Genomic DNA, 22,668 nt, shown 5'->3' with positions numbered 1-22,668 from the left:
TAGAGATCCTCGTCTGGCCATACCCAGGTGAAGGCAGAAAGCAGAGATATATGAGATATGACAGAGAAGGGCCACTTGGCCTCCCCTCCTAAGCTGTTAAGATTAGGCTCAACTGGACCCATCTGAGTCTTAGATTCTTCTACATCTCTGCCTCCTCTTTTTGCTTTCTTTATCCTTTCTGCTAGTACATCATCAACCACAGACTCTGTGATACTAATTGTTTCATGTGTGACTTCTGTCTCTCCATGAGTCTGTGACACCGCCCCCCGCCCCAACCTTTTCTGGTCACCCACAGAGTTCCTGATAGTTTAGATCCACAGAACTTTTCACAGTGTTTGATAGGCCAGGCTCACTATTACTCAAATACTGGATAAACTTGTATAACCAAAGCTGAAATGGTAAAAAATCATGAAGGTTATAATACCCAAGCAGCTGCTGCTCAGTCTCCCCTCAGGGAAGGAGGCGATATCTCACCCTTGCGAGAAGATCCAGAGGGCCCTTTGCTCCTCCCTAACACCTTGGCTGCAGCCTGTACCCAGAAGACTCACCTCTGATATCCCTGCACTTCCCCATCACTAGCCTCTCCTGGGCCTGATATGAAGTGGCCAGAGCCCTGCAGAGAATAGATACCTGCAGATCCATGAGGGACGAAGCCTGGTGGCATTTTGCCCAGCTCTCTACCAGCCGCTCCACACTCCCTGAGCACACATAACAGAATCTGGCTTCAGATGTTAGGGCCCTGCCACCCTCTTGCTCCATGTGAGTTCCCAACATGTCTGCAAAGAGAGGAAGCTTCATTAATGGCACAGCTTCCCTGTGCTCCTCCTCCTTCTCCTATTTGGAAACAGGTGGAGGACCATGAACTACAGGACAAGCAGCTACCGTGGCTTTAAGACAGCACAGCCTAACCATGCTGTACACTGAAAGGCAAATTTCTCACACCAAGATGTGATGAGAAAAAGCAAAACAGGACAGTAAATGATCCCTACGAAAAAGTAGGAGCATGTGCCATGGTCCTTGCCTGTTGGCCGAGCCAGCCCCTGGCCCCGACAACACGGCCTGGCCTCCAGAGCTCAGGCTGCTCCTATACCTCTTCCCTGCCTATGTCCATTGATGCCACACTGGAGTCACACCACTCCATTCTGAAGCCGAGCACCACACCTACCACAGAGCTCAGGGAATTGCTCTGGCCAGCCAGCCCCTGGCCCCGACAACACGGCCTGGCCTCCAGAGCTCAGGCTGCTCCTATACCTCCTCCCTGCCTATGTCCATTGACGCCACACTGGAGTCACACCACTCCATTCTGAAGCCGAGCACCACACCTACCACAGAGCTCAGGGAATTGCTCTGGCCCTGAGTATGTCAGTAGCAAGGCCAGGGCCTCTCTCCAGTTCTTCAGGCTACAGGCACACACCATGTCTTTCCAATTATTCTGCACAACACAAGCTAAAAGCTGTAATGGGCAGAGAGGGAAGGAGGCCATCAGCCAGCCAGCCAGCCAGCCAGCATAGGCAACAGGAGTCGTGCACAGGGATGTGCTAAGAAAAGTCATCCATGAGCAGGCTTCCTGTTAGGCCACTGAGTAGGAACTAGCAGTGAGGCAGGGGTGGTTAGAGGAGAAGGAGAGAGAGACAGATAAATGCCAGCCTCAAGGTGTAGGCATCACCTGATAAGGTCCAGGTAACCCCCTTCCCTCTTCTGCAGGTGAGCAATTACCGAGGAGATTTTGGTTCTCTTCTTGGCCAAGTAGCACTCCTGTGTTTGCTTCAGCAGATCTGCACCCCCAGCCTGGGCCAGGATGATAGCATCAGCAAAGCGCTCTTTCCGCAGGCATAGCTCCACAGCAGGACCCAGTTCCCCAAGCAGGAGAGCCTGGCTCAGGAGTCCATCGGTGTCTGCAAGCAGAGGCATCCCCAAAACATTAGTCTGCTCTCAGACCCTAGCTTCCCGTCCCCTGTAGAGTCCACAACACACCCCTTATAGCTCTCTATCACTCAGCCTGCCTTGTTCCAAACAAAACCCTCGAGTTTCATTCCTTGGCAATAATATGCAGTCGGGTGCTCCAGGGGTGCCCAAGTCCAGTATTAGCTGTCTAAACACAGGCCTAAGACAAGGGAGGGGACTCAGGCGGCAGTATCACAGATGTGATGTGTGCTTGCTCAGCATGGGCAGGGTCACGGTCCTTTCAGCAAGAAGACAGAAGGACAGACAAATATCTTGGTACAAGGCCTTCCACAGGAAAGACCCATCCATGAAAATCTGCAACAAGAGAGAGAGCACTAACTGGTAAGAGACCCACCCAAGTAGATGGTGGGAGGAAGGTAGGAGGCAGGGGACAAGAGGATAATGTCTCAAGTCAAAGAACTCTGGGCCCATCTACTCCCAAGCAGAGAGTTTCTCTCCGTCAGGGTCAGGGTACCTTCTGTGATGGGGAATCTCCCGAGGAGTCATGTTCAGAGGGACCAATTCATCAAAGAAAGCTGAGGAGGCAGAGGCTTCCTCTGTGGTGTGTTTGGAGGCCTGAGCAAGGAAGGACAGAGGTGACTACTTAGGAAATAAACCCAGAAGATAGAGACAGCACTGTCATGTAGCACACTCTGAGAGCTCTATTTGGCCCTTAATAGGTAAAACTAAAAGAATAACCAGAATAATAAGGTTTGGGAAGGGCCCTAGTTCATGGTTAAGACACAGCTGCACTCCCCAAAATTCCAGCCCCCAAACTCATGGACTCTGTGTCTCATCTGGTTCTGAGAGTAAGGAAAAAGCCCTAAAGACAGGTCTCTTACGCTACCCTAGGTCAGGCCGGCTGGGCTCCTACCACACCTGGCTGTAGAAGGCCTGTTGTCCGTTACTGTTGAGGTCATCTCTCTTGAACTGAGGGCTCTCACCTAGCCCCAAGTCACTCTTCAACCGTGTGGCCACCTGCAGGGAGAGACCTATGAGCACCACTTTTAACAGCATAAGGTCAAATGAGCATTATGCTCTCTTCCCACCTCCATACCCCACCAACTGGACTCTCTAAGATCCTCATCTATTTTCCTGGGAAAAAGACTACTCCAGGAGGTAAAATTCTTGTATATGCATTAATTAAGTCCAGGAAGAAGTATTCTGAGAAGACTTCCTCTGACAGGATTCTCTTGTTCTCTGCAACAAGTACATGTTTCTAATGTGAAAAGCAGCTTACCTTCTTTTGAAGCTCTTCTTTACTATATCCTAATAGCTTTAGGAATTTCATTCTGGAGACTTGCTCTAAGGTCACCTAAGAGCACACAAAAGAAAAGTCTACATTAAATGAACATGAATGACCCTCCTCCTGCACCAAGGTGGACATCTGTGCCAGTGTACCTTCGAGTGTATTCTTTGTACTACCAGAAGTGCCCTCAGCAGGGCAACACCATCTCTTCCTTTCCCTCCCCAGAGTTGATTTATTGCCGGGCTATGGGCAGTGATAACAAAACCCCCTTCTGCATGAGATTTTGACATTCTGTCGACTTCCAAGCTCTGTTACCCTGGTAAGAGTAAAATGTCAGCTGTTTCTAGGCAACATTGCTTGTGATTGGTAAAACCACATCTAGACTGGAACTATGTAAACCATAAATAATTGATGTGGACACCATGCTCTGGGTTTCCTTAGTTGCAATGACTCTTGTAATTGGACAGATCCCTTGAAGGGACTGTGGAAGCTATGCTTTCAGAGCTGGTACAAGAGATGTTGGCTCTCATGGGCAAGAGTCTTCTCAGTCAGGACAACTTACACACCCGCCTGTTGTATATCTCATCTCCTGAGCTGTCCTCTGGAGAGATGAGGAAGAGAACTCTGACTTGCTGCATGGACTGCTACAAGGACTCTCACAGAAGGGGACGGCCTGATGCTGCCCTGCTGACAAGCTGTGGTCCCTGTCCCATATTCTTCTGAGGAGACTGATGCCAAGTGTAGCCCACCAAGTCTTGTGAGTCTAAATGTCTAGGTGAGAAAACTGCCAGTAGAAGTTGCACAAATACAGGGCCAGCCCGTGGCTCACTCGGGAGAGTGTGGTGCTGATAACACCAAGGCCCCCGGGTTCGGATCCCATATAGAGATGGCCAGTTTGCTCACTGGCTGAGCGTGGTGCTGACAACACCAATTCAAGGGTTAAGATCCCCTTACCGGTCATCTTTATTAAAAAATAAATAAATAAAAGAAGTTGCACAAATACAGGGCCAGCCCGTGGCTCACTCGGGAGAGTGTGGTGCTGCTAACACCAAGGCCCCCGGGTTCGGATGCCATATAGAGATGGCCAGTTTGCTCACTGGCTGAGCGCGGTGCTGACAACACCAATTCAAGGGTTAAGATCCCCTTACCGGTCATCTTTATTAAAAAATAAATAAATAAAAGAAGTTGCACAAATACAATAAACAAAGTCAGCTTTCTACCCAGTGTCCTAAATATCGAGGACCAAGCCTTCCTGAAGCCCTTCTAATCTGGGTTAGCTAGCCTCCACCCTTCATTTATTCTACCCTGAACCATGAATTCTGACTACAGTCTTTCTCATAATCTCTTTGGGCCTGCTCATCCTTCCATTCTCTTCCCTTGGAAATGTTCATACTCAGCTTCAGACACCACCGTGATGGGCTGCTCTTGGATAGCTTTTAAACTCCACTCCCCCCTGTCCTATTGGCACTGCTGTCTCCTTTGTTTAACAGAGTAAAGGCTGAACTCCTGAGCACTCCCTCTATTCGCTTTCCTACCTCCTATTCCTGGGCTTGCATCCTGTGTATAACAAAAGCATCATTTCTTTTCTTCCCACATCTTTCTGTAGCTTCATGCTATAGCAGATGATCTTTCTCAAATCCTTTTATCTTTCTCAGCTTCCCAACATCTACCTTCATAAAGCTCTGCTATGTCAGAAGCACAGACCCAGAGTCCCTCTCAGACCCCCTAGGACAGCCTTTGCCTTTCTTTTTGCATTCTTCTCTATAATCCCAAAGATCTGCATAACCTTCCCATTGTCTGACCAGTCAGAAACTTCCTTTTCTTCCTCAGACCTCTCATTTGCTCATTTCCTTTGAAAGGTATAGCCTCCTCCTGGTGTCATAAGCAACTTGAAATTAAATTAGAACTGGAAATGAATGCATGTCTCCAGAGTACAGTGACACCTAAACCCTGGGGCCCACCACAAGGATTTGCCTTGGGTTACTTGAAACAAATTCAAAGCTCTCTTATCACGATGTACCCTTCCAACTGATCCTACTCTCCCTCCTTTTTCTCTTTTCTCCCTTTCTTCTTCCTTCATACCAGTTTACTGTGAAAGCCTTTGCCTGGGCTCTGGTAAAGTATACAGGAAGTTGGCAATGGTAGCAACAAAGGAAAAAGTCTCTTGTACTTCACGTCTTCCCTAGCCACTCCACAAATGGCCTCTGAGCCTCTGGTAAAGGGTGAAGATTCTGTGTCCATGGAGTAGGTGTAGTATTGTAAGGAAAAAAAGCAACGGGAGTTAGGGCCTCTAATCTGGGTCACAGTGTGGTTGTGCATCTCCTGGAGTCAACAGAGGTTGGAGTTCTAGGCTTTGAGGAAACACCTCTGAGCAGCCAGCCTTTAGGCTTCCTACCTTCAGGAACTGCCAGAGCATCTTTTCGCTTTGCAGTGACACTTGCTGGCTCTTGTTCTGACAATAATTCCAGAGACTTCCTGATTCCAGAGCCTTTTGCAGCTCCATTAACCGCATCAGGAATTCAGATTCTGTGGTCACTTGACTGATGAAGACTAGGCAAGGACAAGGCTGTGACACATTATGGGCAGGGTTGCTGGGGAGGCCAAAGGTAACCAGCATCCCCCCAAACTGGAGAGGAAAAGCAAGAAGGGTAAAGGTCATACCTTCAAGCCAAAAACTAACCCCAAGTCAGGATCACAGGGAGGGCTATTTATTGGTCACCCCTAGGACAGGAAACCAATAATAAGAGAGCTCCTGGGAGTGGAACAGGATCAGGAATTGAGTATCGAATGTACTCCCATATCAAAACCACTTTTGCATTTTTAGCACCATCAGCTTAAAACTTCACCACATGGTACCTGTCTTCTGCTCAACTGTGCTGGGACTGCCATCTTCCCAGTCACATGGATTGAACACCTTGATATTACAACATAGTCTTTATACCCACCATAGCTACACAACAGCAAAGTCTTACCTCTCCTTGTTTAATGTCTCTCATACAGGTCCCCTCCATCTCATTCCCAGTGCCAGCATAGCTAGATTACTGCAATAGTTTGCTGGCCTGTGTTTTTTTCATTCCTCCAATCTAAGCCTTAGACTACCACCCTGTTGCCTGCACCATCCTGTTCCTAGTCAGGAGCTTGTAATGTTTTCAAAGGGCCACAGGCAAGAGCTTAAGCTCCTCTGCCTGGACTGAACAAAACTTCCACAAAATCAGACCTGTCTTTCCCGGGCTTATTTATGTGATTGCTCCACATCTCCAATATGCCTGTTTCATTCCTACTTCTATGCCTTTCCCCACCACAACACTCCCACCTGGAGCACCCTTCTAGCCAAATTAGATACTTTATATAAAGCACCTAGCACAAAACAGGAGCTTTAAAAAGTTCCTGTACTCCATCAGTTCTTAACCCTGGCTGCACATTAAAACTAGCTGGAGAGCTAGTCAGAGTTGCCAGGTCATACACTAGATAATAAAATCAGGAACTCTGGGGTTGGGACCAGGCATCAGTATTTTTTGAAATTCTTCATGTTATTCTAATGTGTAACCAAGGCTGACAACTACTGCTTTACTCCCTAACTATTCACTACTTCCTTTCCTAAGACTCACCTCCTTAATGAACTTTCCTAGTCAGAATTCTTATTTCTCTTGACTCCTACAGCACAAAACCTACACCACAGTTTGCTTTACTCCCTAACTATTCACTACTTCCTTTCCTAAGACTCACCTCCTTAATGAACTTTCCCAGTCAGAATTCTTATTTCTCTTGACTCCTACAGCACAAAACCTACACCACAGTTCAGTGCTAAACAAAATCATTTAAACTTTTGATTTATATAGTACTTGATAGTTTTACAAAGTGCTTACATATATTCTCATTTGAGGTCCATGTCAATTTCACAACTTAAGCTGGGAAGGTATTACTACTTCCGTTTTACAGATAAGAACACTGAAGTCCTGGGAGGTTAAGTGGCTTGCTCAAGGTTATCCAGCTAATAAAGATCAGAGCAAAAATAAGAATTCAGGCCTTGTAACCTTAGAACTCTTCACCTCACTACCTGCTTTTTTTAAAACTTCACTGCCTCTTGAGTGTGTTAATTTTAACTCCCTGATGAAACTGTTGGGTCCTAAAACAAGAACCTCTACTTTTATATATCTGTTTTCAATTCAAACGTAGTATTTAGAACATTGTGCTAGGTGCTTTGGGGTCTTGCTACTCAATGTGCTGGTCCTTACACAAGCAGCAAGGGCATCACCTGGGAACTTGTAGGAAAATCAGAATCTTGGGCCCTTCTCCAGACTGAATAAACCAAAATCTGATTATTAATAAGATCCCTATGTGACTTGTATGCACATTAAAGTCTGAGAAACACTGCTTTGGGGATGTAAAAATGAACAAGACAGGGTCCCTGTACTTAAAGAATCTATTACTGAATAGGGTCTCCAGAAAATGGAGGATCCCACAAATCTGTGGGATTACAGAAGGGAGGTTAATTTTGACTAGAGTTAAAGACCGGCATCACAGAGGAGCTGGTATTGAAGTGGGGGGCCTTGAAAGGCTGCAGTAGAATTCAATGGACCCAAGAGAGAAGCTGAAGGGAGGTTACAAGCAGAGGCAGGAGAGTTAAGGAGTTATTCATGGAACAGTAATACGGAAGTGGAGCACACAGAGCATGTGAGATTGAAGTGGGGAAGAAAACTGGAAAAGTAAGTGGAATCCTATGTACATTTGGCCTTGAGTCTATAAGGCAACAGGGGGCTGAAAGGTTTTGAGCAGAGAAATGATGGGATGAAATCCACATTTTTTTCTTTCCTTCTTTGTATTCCTGACTACCAGCTCAGACATGTAAGGGCTCTCCATAACAAAGAGGTCTAAAGCAATCAAGTTCTTTTGGCAGAGCAGGCAGGGTGTAGAATGGGTGAAGGGGTAGAGAGGGAAGCTACAGTAGATCTCTACTTGAGAGGTAAACAATAAATTTCCTACTGAAGCTCCATGCTAGGCACATAGAAGACTTCACACACACACACACACACACACACACACACCCATACACACACGCACACGCACACACACACACACACCCATACACCCACTACACTTACAGCAAATGAAACGCCTGCAGTTGGGGAGCTTTTTCAGGGGAGGTATCAATGATGCTTGGGCCACTTGCTCTGGCACCTGCAGTGGTGGGAGAGGTTGGCCTTTGCTGAAAGAAGAGGAGATCCGAGGGGAAAAGGACACTTGCTGAAAGAAGAGGAGATCCGAGGGGAAAAGGACACTTGCATCACCAGCTTGAGATGGCAGCTAAGCCAGGAATTCTACCTACAAACTTCATTTTGGGAGGAATCCTTGGGTCGTATATTTGGATCTAGAAAGGCCAGACTCCCATATTCCAGGGGAGGGGGATGGGACTGGTAGTGAGGGTGAGACTTCCATGCAGTTGGTTCTGCATGGAAGTCAAAGTCTACAATGGAGGGTGACACAAAATGGATCTATAGGAGAAAAAGAGGTAAGATGGTTCATACTCCTGAATGTCCCAGCATAGAGATCCAACGTCCCTGAAAAACCACAGGGAACATCCAATAATAAGAGTCAACATGAAGGCCGCCTTCATATTGTGGCAGAAATGGACATCTTCCCAGGAAATGGGCACTGAGACAAAGGCGCAGCCCTCCCAAATCTATGGCCCTGGTCTCCCAGTCTCCGATAGACCCCACTTCTTCCCAGGCCATATGTCTTTCTCTCCCCTCCCAAATAGAGACAGTCCCTTCCCTCCAACATTCTCCACCAAGCCCTTCAAACCTTGTCAGCCTGTCTCATGTGCTGGACTTCCCAGCTCCTACCCATCACGGAATACAAACTGATCCAGCCATCGAAGGAGGCAGCAGAGAACACTGAGGGGTCCCAAGGGCACCACTACACATCAAAGCACCAGCTGCTCTGTGTGGGTAGCTTATATGCCACCTAATATGAAATAACACAACCAGTAGGGACCATACAGTCCACAAAACCCAACAAACATAGCTGCAGCTGGGATTCCTCCACCATCTGATCTCCCATCCCAGCAAACTCAAGGAAGGGCCAGCCCACCTCACTGCTCCCCAGATTCCAGCACAAGATCTGGCTGTCTTTGGCACTACTGAGCAGCAGCTCAGCATCAGCCTGGCTCCATGATACTGACAAGATCCCCCTAAAAAGGAAAGGAAAAAGGAACTAACATTTGTTGAATGCCAACTAGAGTAAGGAATCTTATACAAATATACCTTAGATAAATCTCAGCCTTATACAGTGGGTGGTCTGATTTCACTTTACAAATGAGGAAAACGAGGTTTTGAAAAATTAAGTAACTTTCAGACAGTTGCACACCCAGAACCAAAAGCTGAATCCCAGAGCCTGTGCACTATGCACTGTGCCACTCTGCCTCCCACAGGTAACTGCAGGAGGGCCTGCTGCTTTTCACTAAGAGTAAGGATTATGAATCATGCAAATGCCCATCCCTATGGCTGCTTTCAGCCCGGGAGGGTAGTGAAGACCTAACCCCCAAAAGTCCCAAGGAGATATAAAGGCAACGTGGCCCTCTGGTTAGAAATAACAGATTGTGGGGCCGGCCCGTGGCTCACTCGGGAGAGTGCGGTGCTGATAACACCAAGGCCATGGGTTCGGATCCTATATAGGGATGGCTGGTTCGCTCACTGGCTGAGCGTGGTGCTGACAACACTGAGCCAAGGGTTAAGATCCCCTTACCGGTCATCTTTTAAAAAAAAGAAAGAAAAAGAAATAACAGATTGTGGAGCTACACCCTTTGTTGTGGGCCAAGAGGTATAGCTTCAGTGGCAGGCCTGTCCACAGGATAGATGGAAGCCAAGTTGCTTTTATTAGGAAGTCTTAGAGGAAGCAACCTCATCACCTAAAGAAATGAACATTTTCCCCATACCAGAGCCTGAGGATTCTTCTAGAGGGACTAAACACTGGCTCCAATATTTCTAATGACGCCGTCCCTACTCCCATCTCTGGAAGTGAGATGGAATCTTAGGCTCTTTCCCATAACCCAAAGGTCTAAAGGAACTCCTCTTGGTTAGGGCTGGAGCTAGTATTGGGTGACCAATGTTCATTGGAATGGCTTTGAAGCCAGGGAGGATGTTTAGAAGCTAAAGTGAGGCATCCATTGTCCCTGTACCCAGGTCAGCTATGCCCACCATCCCCCTAAGGATGTAGCTGGGGTTTGAGATGCTACCTGCTGTGGCTGTCTAGCACTTTCAGAGGTGAGGAGGCAAAGCGCAAGTCCCACAACTGAATCACTGGGAGACGATCATCTTCTGAACATAGCACTACCTGGGTGGCTATGACTGGGTGCCAGGCCAGGCCTGAGCAGCACAGCTGTGAACAAAGCATAGCCCAATGGGTGATGCAACCTCACTCTTCTGGTTATGAACGTTTTCTGCCCAGTTGGAATGGGACCACTCTGAGGGCACATTTTATGTCTCTTCTATGTATACCACAGTCATCAGAAAATAAGTAATAACCATGAATAAGTCAGAAATGGCAAAAGCTTCAAGATCAGCTCTGTTTAGCTGCCCTAAGCTTTCGCTATCAATAGGAAATCTGCTAAGGGGCTTAAACCACATGTCCAACAGCTGAAAGCAGAACCCTGGCCTGCAGCAGCTCCAACTGCTAGGCCCAAGGGAGAAGCTGAGCCCCAGCATGTGTTCTGGCTTTCACTACTCACCCTGTTGCTGTGATCACTAACTTTGATGATAGGCTCATTCTTTCTGAGATCCCACACAACTGCCTTGCCACTGGGGTGAGCAGAAGACAGAATGTGTTGGACTTGCCGGTTCCAAGAGTGTGCCTTGATGTCTTCTGGGGGCTGCTGAAGCAGGATGGGGGCAGAGGGAGGAAAACTTGTCATCCCTGGACCAGGCAACATCTGCTTTTCCATTGCTCCCAACCACCCACAGCAAGCCCAAGAATACACATGGGACTACCCAAACCAAGACAGTCTCAGGGAGTTGGGAGTTGACTTTTCCAGGGAGTATCCTTTAGGGTACTGGTGTAGAAGCAGAGGGGATGGCAGGCACACTTGGGTTTTACTCCTATCCAAGGGTTCTCCTAAGAAGATAGTCAAGATTTTAAAACAGCCCTCTTGTCTAGGACAAAGAGAGAGGGAAAGAAGGAGGAAGGTAAGGGAGTGAGGGAAATATTGACATCCAAGTTCCCCAGAGAGAGTGAGGCAGAAAGAAAAACCTCTGCTACTTTCAGGGCATAAAATGCTATCAAATCATACTTAACTTACCTCACGATACTGTAAGCACAAGACAGAGACAAGCCAGGAAGCAAAAAGATGGGCCCAGTTACAGACTGACAGGCACACTCAGAAGTAGAAGACACACCAGAGCCCCAACTGCATGGGAGAGCTATATACACAGACACAGCTGACCATCCCCGCAAAAAGGACAACAGTACGTCTGGAGTCCTACTCTTGCTCCCTCTCTGCTGAGCCCAGGGCTCTCCCCAACCCTGCCGAAACTATGCTCTGATAAACAGCACCCCGCTCCTTCTTTACGCGTCTTTTTCCCCAACCTTCATTTCTCTAAGAAATTCCTAGAACAACTAATGATCACAAACCAACCACCCCCTACACATTCCCTATCCCACCCTCTACCCCAGCTCTTATCTGGCTGGTAATGTGTTAGTGTGTGGAGCTTTATTGCCCTCCAGTGGTAAAGCCTGAAACCTCCTGTGCTTTGGCCGGCTCCAGAACTTAAGACTTTACCTGAGGGAGTCAGGGGCTGGGGGCAAGTAGGGGTGTTCTCACCTGTGACTTGGATCCTGGGGTCATTGGCACACTCAGGTTATTCAGATCACAAATGAAGATTTCAGAATCACTGGCCCCTGAGGTTACCAGGTTGCCCTGTATGAACAAAAGGTGTTTGGAGACACACCATCTTGGGAAGAGATGAGGAGAGGAAGGGGGGAAAAGAAGTTCACATTTGGGGCTATCTAAAACCTCCCCTGGAAAAGCCTGGAAAGGGTTCAGAGTTATAGATCAGAGGCCGCAAGGGAAGGCTTCCACTCAGACCTGTTGTTTCATGGCTTGGCCGTGTTTGACTAACTGAAATGTTGTACCTGGAAAGGATTAAAGTCAAGTGCTCTGACAGCCCCCGTGTGCTTCTGTCTCTGGGCAATTACAGGCTCCTTCCCTGAAGACAGGACGTGGGTCACACTGTACAGAGTAAGCATGCCATTGTCTCCACCTCCTGCAATAACCCCGGAGCCTTCCAGAAGCCCATTGCCAAAGCTCCCCCAGATCAGCTTGTGAAAACTACAAAGAGGAAGAAGCAGTATCAGCACCAACCTAGGTCCACATCAACAAGCAGAGGGTGGGCATCTCTGTCAGCCTCTGCCATTATGAGGTATCCCCACCCCTAGCTGGGTCCTGTCTGTCTCCTTCATTTCCCAGACACAGACGGGTCTCCTCTGCCCAGTCCCGTCTTTCTCTGAAAAAAATATTCCATCTCTGTTACACTAGAAGCCAGGAAGCCACTGCCTCTGAGCCGTGTGGGGTAGGTTTTTTTTTGTTTTTTTTTTTAACATTAACATTGGAGTTATATAGGCTCAGTGATCAATAATCAAATAGATTATTTCCTTAATCCTCATAACTCAAATATTCAGGTAATAAAAACAACTTATTGAATACTCGTATGTAACAAGCACCGTTTTAAGTGCTTTACATGTATTAGCTAATTTGATATTTAGCAACTCTATGAGGTATTACTATGGTCTCCATTTTCAATTTAGGAAACTGTGGCACAGAGAAGTTATAAAACTTCTGTACACAGACCCAGTAATTTTAGCCACATTTTATAGCTGGGAATTTGCAGAGTCAAGGCTCAAAGTTGGGCTTATCTTATTCTAGAGTCTAAGCTCTTATCACAAAATACTGCCTCCTATTGAAAGGAAGATCCAAACTCTTATGTAACTGATTAGAAGCCAGCTCCCCAGACCACCAATTGCAGTCCCCCCTTTCCTCTCAAACTGGAAGTGAGAAAAGACCCCCAACCCACGTTTGTCTCATGTGGCTGCCCAATAGGAGCTGCTACATGGCTGCAATAGGCCATTCTTAGAGACAAAGAGGCATAAAAAGATAAATGCCACATTTGGGAAACATTTTCCTGGCTTTGTAAGTATGCTTCAAACAAGACACTGCCAGTGTCTTGCACAAAAGAAAAAGATGGACCCTGGATTCTCTGCAGACAAGTTTGGGTCCTCTACAAAGCCTCTAGGGGAAGGCATGTGAAATCCCTAAAGCTTTATAGGTGATCTGTCTCCCACTTCACGGTGGCTAGCCAAGGACATTTCAACAGCCCTTCAGAGAGGCCACATTTCACATCAAATGAGGAAATATACCCACATCCTGGGAACAGTCAGCAAAAAGACTGAGTGGGGTGATAGGGCAGGAACTTGTCTGACCAGTCATTAGAGCTGAACCAACCTGTCAGAAGTGAACAGATATACACCAGTTCAGACTAGGTTGGCATCTGAAGCAAAACAGCAGAGTTGACACATGGTAGCTCTAAGGCTACTGCCAGAAAGCCTGTTTTCTAAGGTTACACTGATCTTAATATAGCAGAAGAATGTGTTCCATAGTGGCTCAAGAGGCTGCTATGTCATCCAGGGACTAGGGCTCAGTATGGGCAGAGAGCAAGTCAAGAGAATAGCTAGAGAAGCCCATAACAGGTCACACAGAAACTAGAAGAGGGTACAGCCAGTAAAAAATACTCATATGGGAATGGAGAGGCTGCAGTGACCTCAGTATGGTCAGAGCAATTGACATACAGACTAGAGTAAAAGGTACTTGAAACCTCAAGGGAGAATCACTAAAGGGTTGAAAAGAGGGCAGTGGCTGAAATGCAGAAAACAGGGTGTGACAAAATGATTTTCTTTCTGTATGCACGTAGAAAGTACTTTTCTGTTGTTAACCACCTCACTAGTGAGGGTTAAGCTAGTGTCTAAACAGGTTGTGATAGAGAACACCCGGGAGAATGGGAACACCTGGGTTGAGTTAAGCAAGGATGGAGACTTGATCATACAGTGAACTGGAGGAGTGTCAATCATTTCTGCTCTGCAAATGGACAGGAAACAAGAGACAGGCACGTGCATGTGTGTGTATGTGTGTGTGTGTGTGTGTGTAGGGGAAGGGGGAGGGGGACAAAGGGGAGCAAATATGACAATATGTTAACAACTGATGAATATAAGTGAAGATCATATTATTGTTCATTGTGCTATTGTGCAACCTTCCTACAAGTTTAATTTTTAAAAAATAAAAAGTTAAAAAACAAAAAAGATGCCCTTTAGCCTGAAAATAGGAACTGAGAGTTGTAAGAAGGGATAGGAAGATGAGTTTGTATAGGAATGTGGGAACTTTTAAAACATGAGAATACAAGTAGAATTCTCTACTAAAGAGGTTCCCAGGATAATGATGGCAACGACAGAAACCATATGGTATCACAGAATGATGGGTGGCATCTAAAGAATACATGAGGGTTCTTCAAAAAGTTCGTGGAGATGGGGGACACAGGGTACGAAAGCAATTTCTGGTAATGGGTATGCTGCCAGTATAAATCTGGCCCTCACATCATGGGCATGAGGGGTGACAATCAGCTTTGTATCTCATGAATATTCATAATAAAAAAATAAATTTAAAAAAAAAAGTTGGTGGAGAAATAGATTTAAAAAATAATACAAATATTTCCAGGAACTTTTTGAAGTACCCTCATACAGGTTCCTTGATTCCTACCAGACCCTGTGAAGCAGAATTTCCAGAGACAGGCCCTCAGAACTTACATAGTAAACAAGAGCCCCCAGGTGATTCTAACAAGCAGCCAGGGCTGAGACCACTCTACTAGATACATCAGACTGAATACCAGTTTAGAACAATAGAGGAAGAAGCTGAATTTCATAAAGATAGAACCAGCCCTAACAACCAGCTCATGGTAAAATGAAAGCAACAAGGCTATCGATCCCTGTACCAGCCAGCTGGTGAAGGAAAGAAAAGAAAAAAGAAAAGACAAGGAAATAAGGAAGAAAAGATGGAAGGAAGGAAGAGAGGAAGGGAGGGAGGGAGAGAGAGACAAGGCTGAAAAGAATAAACTGAGGCCTGTGAGATCAGGACCCGGTACCAGCTAAGCTCATCTAGGACCAAGCTTTAGCTACCTTACAATTAGAAATCACTGCTGTATAAATTCTTGCTTCCATGATTTATTCACTGTTTTGAATTTTACTTTTATTTGCTTAGTATGGTCCCTTTTGAAAAATCCTAACCTTGTATTAGTGAGCTAAAGTGAAAAAGAGTTTGTCCACATCCAGGCCAAAAGAGCTGGGGGAATCCAAGTCTCCTTACAAGTTGGAGTGATGACGGTAGTGCTCCAGGCTGGAGAATGAAGACAGTGGAATGGAGCAATGACTGTTTGAGAGATAAACTATTCTGAATACATACTATGCAGCAGACTACTATGTATCTACTAGGTATCATGAATTTACAGCAGAGAAAACAAGGCCAGAGAAGGTAAATAACCAGCCCACAAGAACAATAAATGGCAAAGCGGGATTTGAACCCAGGTCAATCCAACGACAAAGCCCATGCTCTCTCTACTCTATGATCTTGATGCCTCTAGAGAGGAGGTAAGTCTTAATAACAGGAAAACTAAGACAGGTACACAGAATGATTTTTTTTTCTGCTTGGTGTTGTCCCTTACAGAGGCACCCCCAAAAAGGGGTCACAGTGCTCCCCAAGTAGCTAGAATTGAGATAAAGATGGAAAGATAGAAGATAGATCACCTACTTTCTCCGTGATACTAGAGGATGGGTCCTACAGAAGTTATGGAAGCCACTCAGAGATCCAGAACCTCAGTGTAGACAGAGGGTGGAGAGTAGCAGACCACACATTGGCCTCTGACCTCACTCAGCCACAGCACCTATGTCCTCAACAATGACATAAATAATGTATTATTCGTCCAGAAATCTTTCTTCTTGAGTGAAATTCATCTAACGAACCCAACGTTGCCTGCTTCAGTGCACATGCTAGTCCACATTGATTCTGATTGCATCCAGAGGCATTTATCCATGCACTCTCTTCAGTCTATTTATAGCTTGAAGCTGTTCCTTATCTACACCTATACCACTGTTTCTGAACACTTCTCTTTCTAAACAGATATTGCTAGATAGATATTTCTCTGATGCATCGCAGAATGACAATAAGGGAAACTCCAGTACCCAAATTTAGATGAGGCACAGGTTTGTTGAAAAGGGCAGGCAGAGGAAAGGAGATTTTGAAAATAGTATGTTCAGTTAATAATGGAGAGGCACAAGAAGAGGTTTTTAAAAAAGGAAAAGGAAGGCAATAACACTAGAAAAAGAAAGGGAAAGAGAGATTGAACATAAGACTGGAATTTGGGTCTCAGCAGATTCCCAGAAGTCATACTGTACAACCTCTTCTTTATATGTAAGAGAGGAAAGCTAAGACAACTGGCTTAACATTGCCAAAATCACACAGCTCTATTAATACTATAGCCAAGGCTACAACCCAACACAACTGTGCTTTCCACTACCCCATTCAGAAGATGACACAGAAGAGAAAGGAGAGAGGAAAGCACAAAACAAAGGATAAGTAGCCCTTTATCTACCCTGATCAGGTGGGTCAGTACTTCACGGTACTGACCTTTGAGTAAGTGACCTAACCCAGACTGGAACAGAAAGAAGTGGGTGTCTTAGATTCTGGGGTATCTAAGATGATTTCTTCAGAAAGGCCTCAAAAGGACAGTGTCAGGGCCGGCCCGTGGCTCACTCGGGAGAGTGTGGTGCTGATAACACCAAGGCCCGGGGTTCGGATCCCATATAGGGATGTCCGGTTAGCTCACTGGCTGAGCATTGGTGCTGACAACACCAAGTCAAGGGTTAAGATCCCCTTACCAGTCATCTTTTTAATAAAAAAAAATAAAATAAAAAGGACAATGTCAAAGGTAATCCCTTAGGTCTCTGAGAATGAAAATCAATCTTTTGACACAGTTATAGAGATGGGAAAAGAACGTAGAGGAGTCAGGCTTCGGTTCCCCAGACCAGCCAGTTGCCAAAAAAAAAAAAAAGTTTAAAAAAATACCAAAGTAGAGATGAAATACTACCAATAGTGTCAACTGTATTCTTTATTTTGGTTACTAGCCCTAAATCTCTGCAGACTGCAGCAGCAGTATAAGGGGAAGTTCATGACTCCCAAATTTAGTGGCTACATTTCAAAGAGTTTCTTCAACCTTGTTGGCTAAAAAACTAAGTCACCCTTGAAAAGCCTTTAAGGCACTAATACTAACTGAAGACTAAATGTTACTAACTCAAGTGTAGAACATGAATGCTGTTTGTTAACCTAGAAGTTTCTAATATCACTCATTCATTCAACAACTATTCATTAAACATAATGCCAGGCACTGTTCTAGGTGCTAGAAATAGAGCACTGAATAAAATAGATAAAAATCTCTGCCCACATAGATCTTAGAATTGTTTCAAGGTTTCTTAAACAATTATATTGCCTCCTTCTTAAGAATCCTTATCCCTAAGGAGCTACTACTGTGCTGAAGCTGTTGCTTGGTTGTTAAGGATAAACATTATTAAATAAGGTCACCCTTCTCAGAAGCCCTTTCTGAAATGCTTGTTTAGGGACTAAGAATGTCTCATAATTAATGGTAAATCTTCAAGTGCCTGGTCTTCAAAGGGTACAGGTACTGAAAATACAAAGAGATGTAAAAAACTGCAAAATAAGGGAAGCTGTCATAAGGCGATAAAGGGGATCAAGAAACAGTGAACAATAATTAACCTTTCATTATTAGGTTAAACTGTGGAAAGAAAGAACAGGGTACTTCTGCCTAAATATTTTAACTAATCTCTCGGAGAGACCAAGAAATGCACAAGGAGTTCATCAATCACCAGACGAAAAGTTGCTTTCTAGATTAGTAATCTCTAAAGTAGGGTGGCCAAGATAATTCACCAGGCTACAAGAAAACGATTTATGTTTTTAATCTAAAAAACAGTAGAAATTGTACTTCAATAGTAGCATAGTAATACATGCATATTGAATACATAACTTGAGTATAATCGATATGTACATTTTTCTGATGGTATAAAGATTTGGACACCACTGCTTCAGACTATAAATCCCACCTTTACAAAACCTTTAAAAGAACAGTGAAATAATGGAAAGAAGTAGGCTTTGGACTCAGGCCTAGACTTAAATCCTAGCTTCTCAGAGCATCAATTCCCTCCTATGTAAAATGGAAATAATGGTACTTATCGCTTAGGCTTATTTTGAGGAATGAATGGAATATACAGGGCTCCTAGTGCAGTGTCTGGGATGTATATATGTGCTCAATGAATGATACAGTATCTAGTCCTGTAAGCCTGCCACAGCCATGAAATCCGTGAGAACCAATCAGGGCCTAATAGCAGTGAGGAGAGGATCACTCGTTCTCCTCTCTGTTGGCAGAAAGGGGCGATATTGTGTAAGGCTGTTATCTCACAAGAGCCAAGGGAGGAAGGAGCCAACATCTCTGGGTTCAAAAAGAGATCAGGTACACATGGGTCCAGGCTTGTGTGGGCCATCCTATCACATGCGTTCTGCCTGACACTGGTGACTGCTGCTGCTGCTGATAACCAGAAAGATGGGGGTGGTTGTTTTTAAAGTCCTTTTGCAAAAGAATCCCAGAGTTAACTTCTCTCCACTTTGGCAAAGCTCCTTCTCGTCTCACTTGTCTTCTCATGAGCCCTAAGAAGCACACACTGTTCCTAGGATTCCTCATCAGTATCTTCAGCAGACTCTGCCCTGCATACCCACCACCAATTGAGAAATAGTACCTGTTTGAGGCAGAAAGGACTCCCTTGCATTTCAAGTCCAGAGAAGGGTCCTCGAAATCAACCTCAAAGATTTCCAACGTGCCATTTGTGCTAACAGAGGCATCTAGCTGTTGGGCAGATGTTCCTGGGCACAAGAAAAGTCGAGAAGAGGCAGCAAATGAGCAACAATATATGCGTGGATTTAAAGTATAATACATGCATGGAAAGGAGGAGGAACAGGAGAGGGGTGAGTATACCCTTTCTCAAAGGGTAACTGTAAAGAAAGCAAGAAAGCATGAGTGCCTAGCCTTAAGCCATACTCCAAGGCTGCCCCCAAGTACTCAAAACACCTGATATCCCCCTGCTTATGCTGTGAACCAGCCCTACCTTTCCATGATCCTAAACCTATTTCTGATGCTCAATAAAGAATTCTAGGGCTGGCCAGTTAGCTCAGTTGGTTAGAGCATGGTGCTGATAACACCAAGGTCCAGGGTTCAATCCCTGTACCGGCCAGCTGCCAAAAACAAACAAACAAAAAATAAAAAAGAATTGTAGATACTATGTTTCATATGCTATGAACTTCGAGTGGATCTTAGTTCACAGTATCACCATACCTGTGGCCAGATACACAGGGTACTGGTTGACTGGGCTCCACACTTGAACAGCTGGCCACCCAAGTTCCTTCAGCTTCATAGTCTGTCCTGTAGGTGGCAGAAAAATGACATCAACCTTGGCCAACTAAAAACAGAAACTAGCAAGCTTAATGGCCAGACCCAGGAAGTATCTGGGTCTGACATGGATTTCATATCATCTCAAGACATGAGATCTTGTTTCTCTCTCTCTACCATGAGATGGGGCATTTCAGGGCAACATTGGGTGACAAATACATGACCATCTGGAGACCTAAGAACAGTTCATTTACCCAGTTACTGAAATCTAATGCTTTAAACCTCAAAAGATATTCAATCGCACTGGTTGCTACAGGCCCAATGGTGATAACCATCAAACCAGATAATTGGGAGATTTTGTCCATTTCCTTGACTTTAATACCATCCATATGCTGATGATTCCCAAATTTATATCACCAACAAAAATCTCTCCTTTGAGCTCCAAGTTCTTATATGCAATGGCTAATCAAATATTTCCACTTGGATATAGCAGAGATACCTAACTTAGTCTGCCTAAAATGGATTCTCTATCCTACCATCTGTTCCCCACAAATCTCTTCTGTTCTTCCTCCAGTTTTCTTCATCATGGGAAATGGTACCACTATCCACCCATCTGCTCAACCCAAAACCCTGATAATCATCCTTGATCCCTCCTTCTCCCTCATTCCCTTCTAATTCATCATTTAGTCTTCCTTATTTTATCTCCAAAATATATCTTAATCTGTCTGTTCTTCTCCATCCCCACTGCCACTGACCTGTTTGACCTACTATCAGCTCTCGCATCCGGACTGCTGCAATAGTCTCCCAACAGGTTGTCTCCTTGCTACCTGTGCCATCACCCAATTCATTCTACATAGCAGCAAAAGCGAACTTCTAAAATAAAAAGTAGAATTTTGGCATCCCATGCCAAAATCTTTCAATGATTTCTATCACACTCAAATAAAATCCAAACTCCTTTGAGCCCTGCTCAAAGTCTCCAGCTTTCAACTTCATCTCTTGCTACTTTCCCCCTTATTTCTTTTCTCCAGCCATGGTAGCCTTCTTTCATTTCCTGACTTTTTCCTACCTCAGAGCCTTTACAAATGCTGTACTTTGAATGCTCTTCCCTTCACTCTCTGCATTGACTGGCTTCTTCTCACATTTTGGGGGGCTCAGCTTCTCAGCTCCTCAGAAAGGTGAACCACCCAATTAAAAGCAACCTCATCTTTTTCTTCTTAGCAATTTATAATTACGTATTTATTTAAATTTACATTGTTGGTCTCTTCCACTAATATGTAAGCTCCATGAGAGTTAGCACCATGTCTGTTTTGTTCATCCAGAACAATGTCTGGCACACAGTAAGTGCTCCATAAATATTTGTTGAAAGAATGCAGACATCCATCTTAACTCTGTAGTTTTCAATCTAATTCTAATGCATATTCAAGGTCCCATCCCAACATGCTAGCAAAGGGGCAGAAAGATTTTTTTTTTAATTACACTGAACTTGAGGGAGAAAACTTGGGACCTACTGTGACCTGCTTGAGCAAGCCACCGTCAGGTCAGTCTCACCTACAAAAACAGGAGGTTGTATTACTTAATCTTTAATATAATTTCCAGCTTGAAGGAAGTTTAAGGCTACCAATTAAGCCAGGATTTCCAGGGGAGCTCTAAACACTTCAGGCTATACACATCGGGTATCCTCTGACTAGCTGCACAATATACTATACAGTCAGCAGTGCCACCTGCTGGTCACAACCGTTTTCACGATTCTGGGGCATGATCTAACAAAAATAGGAACTGTAATTAGCAACTGTGCATTTGACATACATATCTCATTTCATTTTCTCAATGGTTCTATAAGCACTATTATAATGCCCAATTTACAGAGAAGACAACTGGCTAGGCCAGGATGTGAACCCCAATCAGCCTCCAGAATCCATACTTTTAACCATTATACTAGTCTAAACCAACCCCCATAAAGTATTTAAATTGCTGACAGTCTAGGAATTGCGAAAATGGGCTCTTAATCCACTTTGTTCAGAGGCATCTGTTCACTAAAAGAGCTCCCGCTGGAGTTAGAATAGCCACGGTGGAGGGGGTGGGGAGAGGAGGGGGGCGGAAAGCTATGACCATTCAACCAAGAGCTGAGCAGATTCCTGCCATGAAAGAGGGCGACTGCTACCCTTTACAGTCCAGTCCCTAGGGAGGACGGTCAGCACAGCTTCTTTCCCGCCGTCGCAGAAGCGCGGCGCAAGGGTCAGTAATAACAGGCCTTCCCGCCAAGCCAGGACGCAGCGACCTGGTGCGGGCTCGGGGCCAAGTCAGGTCGCCTCAAGGCTGATGGGAAGGCGCGAGGACAGCGCTGACAAGAGACACTCGTCGGGCTAGGGGACCCCGGCGCGGCAGGGAGAGTGGAGCCGGGTGCAACCCCACGGCGGGGAACAGGCCCTGTGAGGCGCACTGGCCGGAGCCGCGAGGGCGGACAGGACCCGCGGGCGGGGCAGGCGCAGCTGGGGTCTCCGCAGTGAACGAGCTTCCCCCGGCGCGCTCCCGAGGGAGAAGCGGCATTCCGGGGCCTCTGCACGGTCTGTGCTTTCAGGGGCCCCAGGGCAGCGGAGAAAACCAACCTGCGCGGAGGGAAGGCCGGGGTCAGGGTTCAGGGGTCAGGCGCGGCGGCCGCAGCCGGTGCTCTAGAGGGGCTTTTCGGTTCAGCTGGGCGCGGTGGACGGCGGCTGCGGAGGGTCAAAAGCAGTCCTGGCCAGCAAGGCACCGCCATGGAGCGCAGAGTTGGGGACCCGGTGTCAATCGGGCTTCCCACACCTGCCCTGTGATTTCGCAGTTCTGGCGCAGTGGCACAGACCCCGACCTGTAAATTCTGGTCTATTCAATTCGAGCCAGGCTCTAGAGGCAGCCTCTGAAAAGGGAAAATTCTAATTCAATTCATTCTCTGTTTAT

The 22,668-nt window shown here is 45.7% G+C and overlaps 1 protein-coding gene and 1 non-coding gene across 2 annotated transcripts; one reads left to right on the top strand and one right to left on the bottom strand.

The window, feature by feature from the left end:
• Positions 1-337: 337 nt before the first annotated feature.
• LOC103595680 (protein transport protein Sec31B-like) lies at positions 338-22,575 on the bottom strand. Its single transcript, XM_008579129.1, is given in 18 exon segments — positions 338-776; positions 1,327-1,453; positions 1,717-1,895; positions 2,420-2,432; positions 2,434-2,520; positions 2,824-2,922; positions 3,185-3,259; positions 5,589-5,819; positions 8,273-8,371; positions 8,996-9,157; positions 9,284-9,383; positions 10,428-10,570; positions 10,920-11,063; positions 12,009-12,104; positions 12,320-12,515; positions 19,088-19,211; positions 19,681-19,767; positions 22,341-22,575. Coding segments are annotated over 17 exon segments (2,220 nt in total). The 5' UTR covers positions 19,760-19,767; positions 22,341-22,575; the 3' UTR covers positions 338-510.
• On the top strand, positions 19,506-19,579 carry TRNAI-GAU. Its single transcript has one exon. It is a non-coding gene; the product is annotated as a tRNA-Ile (tRNA).
• Positions 22,576-22,668: the final 93 nt, after the last annotated feature.

Source organism: Galeopterus variegatus, unplaced genomic scaffold (genome assembly GCF_000696425.1).
Source record: "Galeopterus variegatus unplaced genomic scaffold, G_variegatus-3.0.2 Scaffold1817, whole genome shotgun sequence".
NCBI lineage: Eukaryota > Metazoa > Chordata > Mammalia > Dermoptera > Cynocephalidae > Galeopterus > Galeopterus variegatus.
Note: the sequence above shows the minus strand (reverse complement) of the source record. Positions and strands in the feature narration are given on the sequence as shown.